Source organism: Cariama cristata, unplaced genomic scaffold (assembly GCF_000690535.1).
Source record: "Cariama cristata isolate BGI_N322 unplaced genomic scaffold, ASM69053v1 scaffold16611, whole genome shotgun sequence".
In the NCBI taxonomy this organism is placed as follows: domain Eukaryota; kingdom Metazoa; phylum Chordata; class Aves; order Cariamiformes; family Cariamidae; genus Cariama; species Cariama cristata.
In genome coordinates, this window is record NW_009597702.1 from 1 (window position 1) to 13,117 (window position 13,117).

General features: G+C 42.4%; 1 protein-coding gene across 1 annotated transcript in view; it reads left to right on the forward strand.

Annotated features, from left to right (window-relative positions):
* The first annotated feature begins 8,627 nt into the window (after positions 1-8,627).
* LOC104168428 (neuropeptide-like protein C4orf48 homolog) overlaps positions 8,628-13,117 on the forward strand; it is a 9,741-nt gene continuing 5,251 nt past the window's right edge. The window contains exons 1-3 of the mRNA XM_009709012.1: positions 8,628-8,700; positions 10,869-11,011; positions 12,816-12,904. Coding sequence (XP_009707314.1) covers positions 10,888-11,011; positions 12,816-12,904 — 213 coding nt within the window. The 5' untranslated portion in view covers positions 8,628-8,700; positions 10,869-10,887. The remainder of the gene's footprint in view (positions 8,701-10,868; positions 11,012-12,815; positions 12,905-13,117) is intronic.

Here is a 13,117-nt window from a genome sequence, read left to right on the forward strand (position 1 = left end):
GGTCCCTCTGGATGGCATCCCTTTCCTCCGGCATGTCAACTGCACCACTCAGCTTGATGTTGTCTGCAGACTTGCTGAGGGTGCACTCCATCCCACTATGTCATTGATGAAGATATTAAACAGCACTGGTCCCAATATGGACCCCTGAGGGACACCACTTGTCACCAATCTCCATCTGGACATCGAGCTGTTGACCACTACCTTATGGATGATAACATCCAACCAATTGGTTATCCAGTGAATAGTCCACTCATGAAATCTGTATCTCTCCAATTTAGAGAGAAGGATGCTGTGAGGACTGTGTCAGAAGTCCCGATAGCCACCAGTACCCCCAAGTTCTTCTTCACATGGGCCCACTTCTCAAGCTTGTCCAGGTCCCTCTGGATGGCATCCCTTTCCTCCGGCATGTCAACTGCACCACTCAGCTTGATGTTGTCTGCAGACTTGCTGAGGGTGCACTCCATCCCACTATGTCATTGATGAAGATATTAAACAGCACTGGTCCCAATATGGACCCCTGAGGGACACCACTTGTCACCAATCTCCATCTGGACATCGAGCCATTGACTACTACCCTCTGGATGCGACCATCCAACCAATTTCTCATCCACCGAACAGTTCGCCCATCAAATCTATATCTCTCCAATTTAGAGAGAAGGATGTTGTGGGGGACCCTATCAAAGGCCTTACAGAAATCCAGATAGATGACATCTGTAGCTCTTCCCTTGATCACTGATGTAGTCACTCCATCATAGAAGGCCATTAGGTTGGTCAGGCAGGACTACTTGTAATGTTGCGACCTGAAAGGAGCTCGTTAGGATGACCTCCCTCCCCTTGGGATCAACGACCAAGTTCATAATTCCCTTGGACTGAATTAAGGTGAAACGACACCAGCCAACCAGTTTTATGATTTATTAATACAAAATACAAAGCGTGTGGTTAACTACGATAACTTAATGACAACTACTGATCTGGATGATGTAACTAGATGAAAAAGTCCTGTGACGTATATTTTACTTAGAACTAGTCATAAAAGAGAGGAGGAGAGAGAAAGAGAGAGGAGGGGAGTGAGGGAGATAAAGATTTCATCACCTGTGGATCCAGTGGCATCCCATTGATCCTCTTTCTTCCAGTGGTGGAGTTCCCACCCCAGCTTCTGGTGTTACCCTTTTTATACACTTCAAGTCCCAAAATCTCCCCCCAGTTCCAGGAAACTTCATGCATATGTATGGTGGGTGTGATGCCATGTGAGGGTGCGCGTGGTCCGGTTCGGTGCAGGCTTGGTGCTGCCATTTCAGAGATCACATCAGATGAGACCCTCCCCAAGGTCAATGAGCTAGCACCCTGCACATGTGCCGTTAGCTGTTGTCCAGTTCTTCTCAGGGCTGGCACATCTTATGCATATGTTTAATATGTTTAGGGCAAATGCCCACTCATCTGTCCGCCACACTTGCCCTTGGTGAAGCCATGCTGGCTGTCTCAGATCACCTCCCTGCCCTCCATGGCCCTTAGCAGAGCTCCAAGGAGGATCTGTTCCATGATCTTGCCAGGCACAGAGGTGAGCCTGGCAGGTCGGTAGTTCCCAGGGTCTTCTTTTCTGCCCTTTTTTAAAATGGGTGCAATGTTTCCCTTTTTCTGATCACCAGGGACTTCACCTGACTGCTGTGACTTTTCAAATATCAAGGAGAGTTGCTTGGCAACTACATCAGCCAGTTCCCTCAGGACTCTGGGGTGCATCTTGTCAGATCCCATAGACTTGTGTACGTTAAAGTTCCTCAGGTGGTCACGAATGTGATCTTCGCTTACAGTGGGAGGGACTTTGCTCCCCCAGTCCCCATCTTGCAGTCCATCCACTCGAGGTGTGGGAAGAGAGATTGCCAGTGAAGACTGAGGCAAAAAAGTTGCCGAGTACCTCAACCTTCTCGTCTGTTGTTACCAGTTTGCCAGTTTTGCTCATCAGGAGGGGTACGCTTTCTTTGACCTTCCGTTTCTGGCTGACATACCTGTAGAAGCCCTTGACAAGTTCAGCTCCAGCTGCACCTTGGCCTTCCTGACCCCATCCCTACACAACTGGGCAGCGTCCCTATACTCTTCCCATAGTTCATGGATCAGTTCTAGACCTTCAAAGTCAGGATATCTGTTTCTTCCTCAGACTGCTGTATATCACTATTGACATTTTTGAGAGGGTCTAGATTCAAATGATTTGTTTTTCACCTCCAAATACAAAGCATTCTTGTCCATCACAATTATATCAGTCTCATCTGAGGACTTGAAAGGTTTAAGGAAATGAATCTTATCTCCACTTTTCCAGCTAAACTAGCCCTTCTTTTTCTCCCCCTACCCAACTTACTTTCTTATCTCATACCACTTTTGCTGTTAATTTCATCTCCCCACATTTGTCTGCATCCTGCATGACTGTGCTTGTTCTTTTCTCCACAAAAGGAAATCTCCCTTCAATCTGACCTGTATGTGGTGCTGTTCCCCACATGCCCTTCAGCCTACTTGATAAAATTAGATTTATCATTATCTTCTTCTTGTATTGGAGGAATTATAGAGGAATTATAGAGGAATCTCTGCCCTTCCATGGACAGAGATGGGAATACAGAGAGTTTTCTTTGTATGGATGGGCTGCTTATTCTTTTTTGTCCACAAGAGGAAAATATTCCTTTTCCTGATTTTTCAATTTTCTAAGATTTTCTGCCATTAATCATAGAATCATAGGATGGTTTGGGTTAGAAGGGACCTTTAAAGTCCCGCTCCCCTGCCATGGGCAGTGACATCTCTCCCTAGATCAGGTTGCCCAAAGCCTGATCCAGCCTGACCTTGAAATAGTATTTATCCATCTGTTTTAGAGTTTTTTAATACAGCTATCATCATGGCATATTTGTTTCCCTTCTACATCCTCATTCCCTTAGAATATACTTTTTTGCCCATGGTAGGGATTTTTGTTACTTTTTAAGTGGGTAGATGTGAAGATTAGAAAGGGTTCAGGAGAAAAAGAAGAATTTCAGTGGAACATTTCGGCATTTCAGCATCCTGGGAGGTTGCTGGTTATTGAAAGGCTTTCATTGAGAGGAAGATTTTGCAGCATTTTCTAATTTTGGCCAGACTCTGGATTCACCATATTTCTTCTGAAGCTACTTGTGCAGACAAATACTCTCAACAAGATTGATTTGTTCTCGGTTCTCTTAAAGTGCATTCTGCATAGTCTCAGAGCTGCAGAACTGCCGTTGTGTTTCATAAGATGAGTTTGATGTTGCTGGGGGATGAGATACTGAACTGCCTTGTGCATTCTAACAGGTGTTGGAAGTGGACAGTGAAGAAACAGTCTTAAAGAAGAGCTGCCATGATTTGTCCGCCTAAAACTGGATGGGGATCATGTACTAGCTAGAGCCTAGATGCTGTCTTTCTGCATACATTCATGTGATTTACAACAGTGTGCAGTGAAAGCCAATAACATAACCAGGAGGATGAGTGTGGAAGAAAGCAAAGATATTTCCCAGAATGCTAGAAATGAAAGAATACATTGCTTAGAAACTGAGACTGGATGTCAGAGCATAGGAAGGCAATCACCTCCGGTGTGGGATGTGCCCTACAGCCATTTGGACAGCTTTGGGGGTGCTAACACAGGTTTACAGTAGTTGCTACTACTAACTGTAACTTAGTAAATAAGAATATTAGTCAAGAAGACTAACATAGGATTCTTCATAATTTTTCCTTCAGAAAAAGAACCTGATCTGTTGGTTTGAGGGTCGTAGATCTGCACTTTTTTTGCCAGCCGTTAGAAAAAGTTCTCCAAGGAACAAATAACCCATTCTGCCCTGGTGGTCACTGTGTCTTCCTTCTAGAACGATAGCCAGGTGGGCTTGAGGACTTGGGGAGTGTGATCTGTTAAGGACTGTGTGTTAGAACTTGATCCCTGCCTACATCAAGTTCTAAACCACGTGAGGATGGGAATCTGTCTCAGCTCTGATCTCTGATTCTTGACTCAGTCACTTATGCTGTAACTAGCCATGCTTTTAGCAGTGGTGGTTCTGATCTGTTTTCCAGCATCTCAGCCAAGATTGTGACCACTATAATGATACTTAAGGAATATTAATTGCTTATTTGTCACTGGCCACTGTCTAAAAACATTCCTGGATCACAAATGAGGAATTCATTCACAAGACATTTTGAAGGCAGACATGAGTAAGCTCTCAGCTGGAAACTGTACAGTCATAGTTAGTGCAACTTTAGGATAGTTAACTGCGTTAACCAGCTTGCACTTTATAGCACTGTAATTGTAGAAAGGAGAAAAAACTTGTAAAAAGGAGAAGTCATATTTGTCAACATGAACTCATGTTAAAGATGCTGTTTCCAAACATAAATGTATGAAGTTACATCCATTTTAAGTCATTAAATCATAGAGAACTTAATGTCAGAATTATTATCAATGTGATCCAAGTATTGGTGTCATAAAAGTCGTCCTGGACCAGCCTCCTAGCTGTGAAGGAGTTGATTCCTAGAGCAGGCAATGGATCTGGAGCCCCCTGACTGTGGGTCTTCTGGATTCTGAAGTTTGAGAGTCCTTATGCAGACTTTGGATAATAAACCTTTTTGGGAAAAAAGGGTCATTGATAAGTTTCAAGTTTTAGCAATCTCATTTCCTTTAGTTTCCTCAGGTGCTATTTTTCAAGGCAGCCTTTGCAAGGAAACTGGCTAATGGTGCACTGCTTCTCAGCTAGGAGATCTTCTCTTTACCTTTCTAGGCCATCCATGTCAGAAGAGACCTCTGAACTCTGAAGTCTGTGTCTAGAACGGGAAGCTTGGAAAGGTAGCAGTTTGTTCCCCTCCACTTCAAAACCCATTCATATGCGTGCATATTTGTGTAGTTGCTGTAAAGCACTCAAGACATCCCTGTGGACTTAGCAAGATAGTTAAAAGTTGCAACTATTAATGTACCTAGAAATAGCTCAAGCAGAGCTTGGAACACAGCTTATTTCCCCAAAGATATGCGTGCAGGAGGGTGGATAGGGACAGTGCAAGCCAAGGATAGCTCAGCTAACACTAACCCTTCCTAAATATTGCCATGGGATTTTTAAATGCTTTTCAATTCCCAGAGACATGCTGAAAGATTTGACCTCAGTTTAGCATCTCATCCAAAAAGCGGTAAGTAGTTCTGACAGTGCAGGTCTCCCTAAGAGCTGTATGGAAAAGTCAGACTTGGACATGAGCCCAGCCTTAGTGTTGCACTGAAACTCAAGACTTTTGGGGCCTAGGATGATTTCAGATGAGCTATACTCTGACAGTTAGGGACTGCAGGAATCGGAGTTACTGACAAGGAAATTATTCCTAAAATTACCGGTGGAGAAAATGGAAGGAGGAACAATTGCAATTAATTGCCGCTACCAAGATACGTGAGACCTGTTCAGGGAACAAAGGAAGGCTTCATTTCTTAATCTGGTCACTCTGAGACGTCGCAAGAGCTTTAAATTGGAAGGAAAAGAATAATAAGAGGCTTGCTCTATGAATAGCTCATATATCAGAGCGTGGGACAATGCGATCAGCTTTAGGTAGCTTGACGTTATTATTCATCACATATGCCTGAAGGCCTCAATCAACACTCCAGCCTTGTAGTGCTGCGCCAACAAGTGCAAACACAGCCCCTGCCCTCGAGCTATCACAGCTCAGGATTATGGTGGGATGACAAGGGGGGGGACTCAGCGAGAGGTGTGAGGCAGTGAGATATTGGTATAACAAACACATTTGCATACCATCAGCAGTCACAGCCAGCTTCCTCCCCAGGCTCTGCCAGGCAGCAGCGCTTTGTAGGATTCGTGGCAGAGGTAAAGCTTAAAAGCGGATTTGATGGAAGACAAGATGGTACCTTGTGGGGAGATTTTTACCATGATTTAGAGGGCAGGCTGTGAGAAAGCGTAAAAGTGTCTGCAGGAGAAGTGACAGCATCTGTTATCTTTAGTGAGAGAAGAAACTTTTCTGCTGTGACAGAATATTAGATTTAAGAGCCAAGGAGAGACCAAGCAGTGAAAAGGCTTAGAGGTAAAGGCTTGAGCTTTTCTCCCAATCCCACAGAAATATTTATAGTATCAAAACATGTGCTATCAAGATGAAAAATTGAAATCTCAGAAACAGTGCTTTGATGCTTTTTAGCTGGTGGGGCTCTTGAAAAAAGATCCATTGTGTTTGACTTCATTACACAAAGAAACTATAAATTCTTTCTGCTTACCTCATGAATGATCCCCCAGGGCAGCTGGGGAGTCAGGACGTTCCAGCTTTCACTCCAATGTCACTTCACGCTCAGCCCGAGCGCCACCGCAACTTTGGGCACACCAGTGAAATCGCCACTGGGAGCTGTTGTGCTGGTGCTGTATAGTCCCAGTTCTGGTCTGCACTTTCAGTTTTGGGGTGCCCTTGGGGTAGCATCTGTACCACCCATGCTTGCTGCATGAGGGAAATGAGAGAAGGAAAGAATTTATTGGGGTTGTAATGTTCTGGTGGGGATGTGTCCCAATACCCTTAACATAAGAGCTGCTCCCACTCTGCAATTCCATGAACTAAGCATGAAATGTATTTTTACTCTGTTAAGATTAGTTTAAAAAGGAGGTAATTTTGAAGCAGAAAGCCAGAAATTATCAATTTGAAAATTGTCAAAATAATTTTTTACAAAACATTTTTCAAATAAAAATATCCTAAAACAGGGTTTCTGCCTTCTCTGTGGAAGATCTCCTTGGTGAACTGATATTTTCCAGCTGAGAAAATACTAGCTTTATACAGTACAGAGTGGGGAGAAGTGAATAAAGAGGAAATGTGGTTAAAGTGCTAAAAAGGAAGTTGTTGCTTGCAGAACAAACAGATTTAGGACAAAGCTAAAGAAGGGACGTCCCAGTAGCTGCTATGAGATGCTTAGAGCAAAGAATTTGGCAGCTGAGAATGGCCGAAACAGATTTTTTAAATTGCATTTAATGGAGTCAGAAGCCCATTGCATGGGTCTGGAAGAATGAATCAGTGATAACACCCAAGGTACCGGGGCTGGCTGCTTGGTGTTACTGTTGTGATAGGGAAAGGACAGGATTTGGGAGAACAGGGTAAGATTTACTGGGAATGATCAAGAGCACAGGTTAAGAAAAGACATAGATAGATAGATATGTGTGTGTGTATATATGTGAATATCTATGTTGTTTATCAAGAAGAGAGGCCAAGGTGTGAGATGAGATGTGAGAATGATCATGAATAAAGTTCTACATTTGTAATTTGAGTGTAGACAGATACTTAATCAGACCAAATCCTGTATGGTTACCTCTGCAAGAACAATGCTAAATCTTGTTTGCCCAAAAGAACAGTCTCTAAAAATTATTTCCCCCTTCTTTTTGTTTTTGTAATGTGTAAGGATGGCAGTACTATAATTAATCACCTCTTGACTCTGCTTGTGGATGCTGTAACTTTATATAGCAGCATAGTTGCATACTGAACAACCTGAAATTTTATTGTCTTACTTAAAAAGTTGAATTAGTGGGAGCAAACCATTCCCCTACGGCTGTACAGGAGAGACAGGTTATAGAGCATGTCGAAAAGAAAAATGTTGGCCAGCAATTTAGTCATAATACTGAGAAGGAGTTTCTGCTCATGAAAAAAACCCCAAAGATTGTGTGCCTGACTTTCCTGGACACCAAGTGCCCCTAACTTTCACCATGAAAGCATTGAAGATTAAGTTCTTATTGAACGGCTAAAGCAAACACAGAGCACGGTCCCTTTGAAGTTCCGTGCATGATTCTCAGTGCTGTGCCTGCCCTCAGCTGTGCTCATTCTCTCTGGAACAAAAACTGCTAGTGGCTAATTTGTGATGGGAAATGTGTTTTGGAGGGATGATGCCACCCCTGAACTTAGCGTTGCTTTGACAAAAGCACTTTTATAATCTGTGTTCCATTATTATATTGCATTCTTCAACACAAGCACTGTCAGCGTTGTTCTGGAATATAGCTCGTGGGGTGTTGAAAAGGGGACAGAGGTGCAGGCTGGAAAAGGGAGGTGAAGTTTATTCTGAGTTTGGACTCAAGTTCCCACTCAGAGTTTAAGTGCCTGCACTCCTGCGAGTGTTCCTGGCAGCCCTGAGACTGGGATCACAGAAATGCCCAGGAAAGCAGGCATGAGTGGTTATTACCCCTGTAACTCCGAACCATTCAAATGGCAGACTATGCACTGAACAATTCCTGGTCTTCACCAAAGTCTCACCTGCGACGTGTCCTGCAGTTCCTGGGTGTGATCCGATGATTTTTCCTGGTTTCCCGTAAAGCAGGTGTAATTTGTCATGGTTATTTTCAGGCACAAGGGAAGCAAGTTGCTTGAATCAGGCACCACATAGACTTCAGGAAAACCATTCAGCAGACTTCAAGAGAGATGAATCAAATGACCTGGCTTTAAAAACCTTGCCCGGAGCAGGTAAGTCACTGCTGGAACTCACATGTCAAAGCAGAAACATCCTTCCTCGGACCTGGGAGACACAGCCTGTTCCTCTTTAAATCTGTGCTGTGTGCTGCAGTGCTCTGCATTGTTGCCATGGCAGAAATCTCCCCATAGTAATAACCTCTTTCAGAGAAGGTTAAAAAGAGACAGTGCACATGCTCAGAAATGCTGCACTTGTTCTGTTAGCAGTTTGCAGCGGCCATTTCAAAGACACCATCACAAAGACAAGAGAGAGATCAGGTACTGATATTTTTTTTTCTTTATTAGAGGGGGTGACTTTTCTCTTTCACAGAAGTCCATGCACAGATCTGTCTCCGTTCCCGGTTGCACTGCAGAGAGAGACCACCCTTGAAGCCCTGTCATGATTATTCCTCGCAGATAGCAAATTCCCATGGAATAACTAAGAAGCAGTAGTCAGATGTGATCTAAGGTGATTGCTGCACTCGGGGAGCAATTGTTTTGCAGTGAGGCTCACATACAAAGTTGTGCTGACGCCGGGGTGGGTGATGTGTAAGGTACCCTGAAAAAGTTTAACAGCATATCTGCTTTGTTTTGTTGAACCTTTGTAGCAGTCATAGTCAACTATGAGAACAGCTTCTGCTCCTACTGACGAGGAGGCTTCTCCGTTAGGTACTTTCAAAGGAGGCTGGTATTATCCTAATTTATTGTTACTTGAAGACACTCTGCTGCATCCTGTTGCAAAGCCTGGTGTCTTTGATTGTGCTTGCTTTGATTGGAGATCACCATTAATTAAAACAGAAAACCCAAGCCACTTGTTATGATTTTAATCCCTTTATTTTAAGGATTATAGAAATAAGAAAAAGGATCACATCAGATCACTTCTAAATAGTGGGAGGGATAGGACACCCAATTCGGAGGTTATAGGAATTACATTACCAGATTTTTTTTTTTGGTGTGGCCCCAAATATATCTGTGACTCTACATGTGCGTGTGTGTCTCTTGCTTCTGAACCATCCCCTACTCTTAGTTTAGGTTGGGGTGCACAGGAAGGGGATGTGTATAATGCTGCTCCTTTCCTGGATTAATTGCTGTTTTGAATGTGCTGCAAGTGTTCATGCAGAATTTGCAGCTTCAGATTAGCTGTATCTGAAACGGTGGATTGCGTATATCAAAGAGCAAGCTTGTTCTGTTCTATGTTTGTGGCAAGATTGGGAAAAACCTTTCCTTTCCTGCCTCCCTCTATTGCTCTTCCAAATGTGAAATACAACTGTTTTGAGGAGTGCTGTACTCTTGCAATCAGTCCATGCAGATTTGATGTCCTTATGCAACATCTTTTACTTAGTATGCACCAGCTTAAACATCAGGAAGAAACAGAACATTGTCCTGCTTTCCTGGGTTTAGCTAAAGAGATTTTTCATGTGGATTTTATTGTGTTGCTACAACTTAACCTTACTTGATTCTTTCTTTCATCCATTTGAACATACAGGAATGGAAAGTAAACTTGGCTGAACTAAGGACCACCCTAGCAGTTTGCCAGGATCCTTGAGGCTTGGATTGAAATCTCTAATAGACAGTTGCAGCTTCAGCCAATCCAAGTTTCCTGTGTTCCCTCTTGATCTGAAGAGTTTACCTGCTGGATCAAGAAAATACTTAATTTGAAACCTGTGTACTTATAAAAAAATTTTACCTCTATGTGAAAGGAAGTTGTTGCTGGACCAGGCTGTACCTGTCTTCAGGGCATGGTGTGGCCTGGCTGTGATGTTCAGGAACAAATGGATGGCTGCAAATAAAGGTCTGAAGAGCAGATTAGGAGGGGAAACAGAAGGTCAAAGAGTCTTGATGCATTTATCATTAGAAGTTCTGCCTATGAATTTGTGGAGGTTTAACAAAAGTCTTTTTCTTCAGCTGCTTTCATAAAGGAGTAAATATTTATGATCAGTGTGGTGTGTAGTTAATGATAATGGTTACCTTTAGTTATTTTACTTGTGAAAAGATGGTGCATCAGCAAAGCAAGCCAGAGGGTAAAAACCTCATTTCTAGGTTCAGGTTTATTTCAGCCCGTTCTATAATCCCTGCAGTTTTGATCTCAAAGTCTAACACTGAACCAGCTGTCCAGATTCATCTGCTAATCTGAAACTGTGTAGTTAGAAAAAAGATTGGAGTCACAGAGCAGGCAAAGTTGCTGGCATCCTGGCTTGCAAATGAAACTAAAAACTGACTATGGACTTCTGATCTCCTTCATGTCTAAGGACGTTCTCTCCCAGTTGGGTTTTATGTGCACTGCTGGGAAAGTACAGAGGATGTTTGTCCATGTTCTAGATCTTCTGATTTTTTTTTCTTTCAAAGGAAGACTGCCAATGCTTTAGCCATCAGGCACATTAAGTTCTTTGTAACAAACCCCTTGTACCTGTAATGTTCCTAACTTGTTTATGTCTCTTGATAAACAGAGAAGCACCGGTTCCCAAGATGCTGGCACCTTGCCTTCTGAGAGGAGCGGTCCTTACAGTTCCTTTAGTTTTTGTAGTTGCACTGCTTCTCGCAGAGCCTGTTAGATCTGATCAAGAAGCGGGAACAGCCATACCAGCTGAAAGTACGTACCACCCTACAGTCTTCTCATACAGCTTGTACTGTAGTTTTAATGTTACAGGACTTCACATCACTGAAGCTTGTCCAAATAATTCAAACTATTTTGGACGTGTCTTGCTTATGTTGTTTTAAAACCACAACTTGATAGCATACCAGTGCTGTTTTTCTCCTGCAGCCAAGGCTCTCCACTCTCTCTCCCTTGTCTCCTGCCTGTTGCTGTCTTGCTTGTACCTGAAATCTGCCACTGTTACGCACCTCTTGTTTTGTACAGTCCTTTCATTGTGTTAGCCCTTTCTATGCCAGGAATCAGCCTGTTTGCTTTCCAGAGATATTATTGAGACTTGCTTTTTTCAACCAACATTGATTGTTCATTACATCTTTTGTTCTTGGTAATGTCTACTGTATTAAAGTCAGTAGCTTTTATTAAAAAAATTCACAATGAAGATGCCAAGAAGGCACACTTTGTCAACACCTAGTCTTGCAGCCTTCAACCACCTAATTCTCGTTTGCTGAACTGTGTTGAGTTTATTTTGCATCATAAACATAACGACAGGTCCTTGCATCAAGTTGTTGATGTGGAAAATGCTGTCCTCTCCTTTTGTCTGGTGCAAATATAATAACACTAAGGTTGGGTGGTGGTAAAACAATGAGAGAGGAGGTCTTTAATACTGCTCTATGTTTATTTTTTATCTCTTTTTTTTTTTTCCTTAGCCAGTTAAAGAATTTGGCAGATTCCTTTTCTCTAGCAGGCAGGATTCCTGTCTGCTGGTTAGCACACAGGTCATATGTGGAAGCTCGTACTCCAGTTTATCAGAGGCATGTAGTAATCAGTCAAATATCAAGTGTTTGCAGAATAGACTAACAGACACTGCAGGATTTTCCATCACTCTAGGTTTCATCCTTTCTTTCTTACTAGACCTCAAAGAGCAAACTAAACCTGTGCTCAGAATTTCACACTTGTGCAATATTTCCTATGAAGTTGTCAGAGAGGCACAGGCACTGACAAGCAAATAAGAGCATATGTAGAGTCTGATGATTCGAAGACATTTCATCATGTCTATATTTGTTCTGTCTCAGTGCTGCTATCTGTTAGGGCACAGCTTTGTGTGACATGATGATCAAGGCAAAGCAAGCCTTGTGACCTTCAGTCTGGATATCTAGATATGAGAATACTATCTTAAACACTGCAATTAGACCAGAACGCAGCAGTACTGCTTATCAGCAATGCCCACTAATGACAGGGCATTGTGTTTATCTGCTGCTTACTTCGCTAGCTTTGGACAAAGCTGTATCATATTCAAAGTTAGAGGCTGAGTGTTCTGTCTTCGTGATATTGTAGTAAATTTTATTCCATTAGCTTTCTGTTTAGAGCTTAAATTTGTGAGATTAGGAGACAAGATTTTCCAGGGAACAGGTTAATGGTTTCAGAGGTAATTTCTGAAAATCAGAAAAATCTGATGATGAGGTTGAAAATGTTTTCAGGGTTGGTGGAGCAAAATGAAAGACTCAAGTTATGGGTTTAGTGTTTCCACACTATGAACTGTGACAAGAGGAGGATGAGGGGAGCAACAATAAAGGAGGAAGAAAATTTTTAATGCAAGTTTGTTGAAGTAATTCTTTTGTCATTGAGAGACTGGGCAGACCATCACCATGGACCATTTACAATAACCTAGAGTGTTCAAGAGTACATATATTGGTACTCACTCTGTGGACTCTATTCTATAACTCTTCCTCAAAATCACTGTTTATTCCTTTTACTTAATACTTCATGCCATATAGTCATGAATCTGTACTAAACGCTCTCCTAGGTCGTCCCTGTGTTGATTGTCATGCATTTGAGTTCATGCAGAGGGCTCTGCAGGATTTAAAGAAGACAGCATATAATCTAGACACACGGGTAAGGAAATTTAAATTATTTTTTTTTTAACTGTGGAAGAAAATGCTGTGGGTAAAAGTAGATAAGGTGGATGGATTTTGACAAAGCACCCAGTCAACTGTACTGTCCTATCTTCTAAAGTGAGGCTAGGTAATTACATTTCACCTCTTTATGCAACATCTGTGGCATTCTTCTATGTTGGGGAATCAGGGACACTAGGAAGCTTAGGAAAGA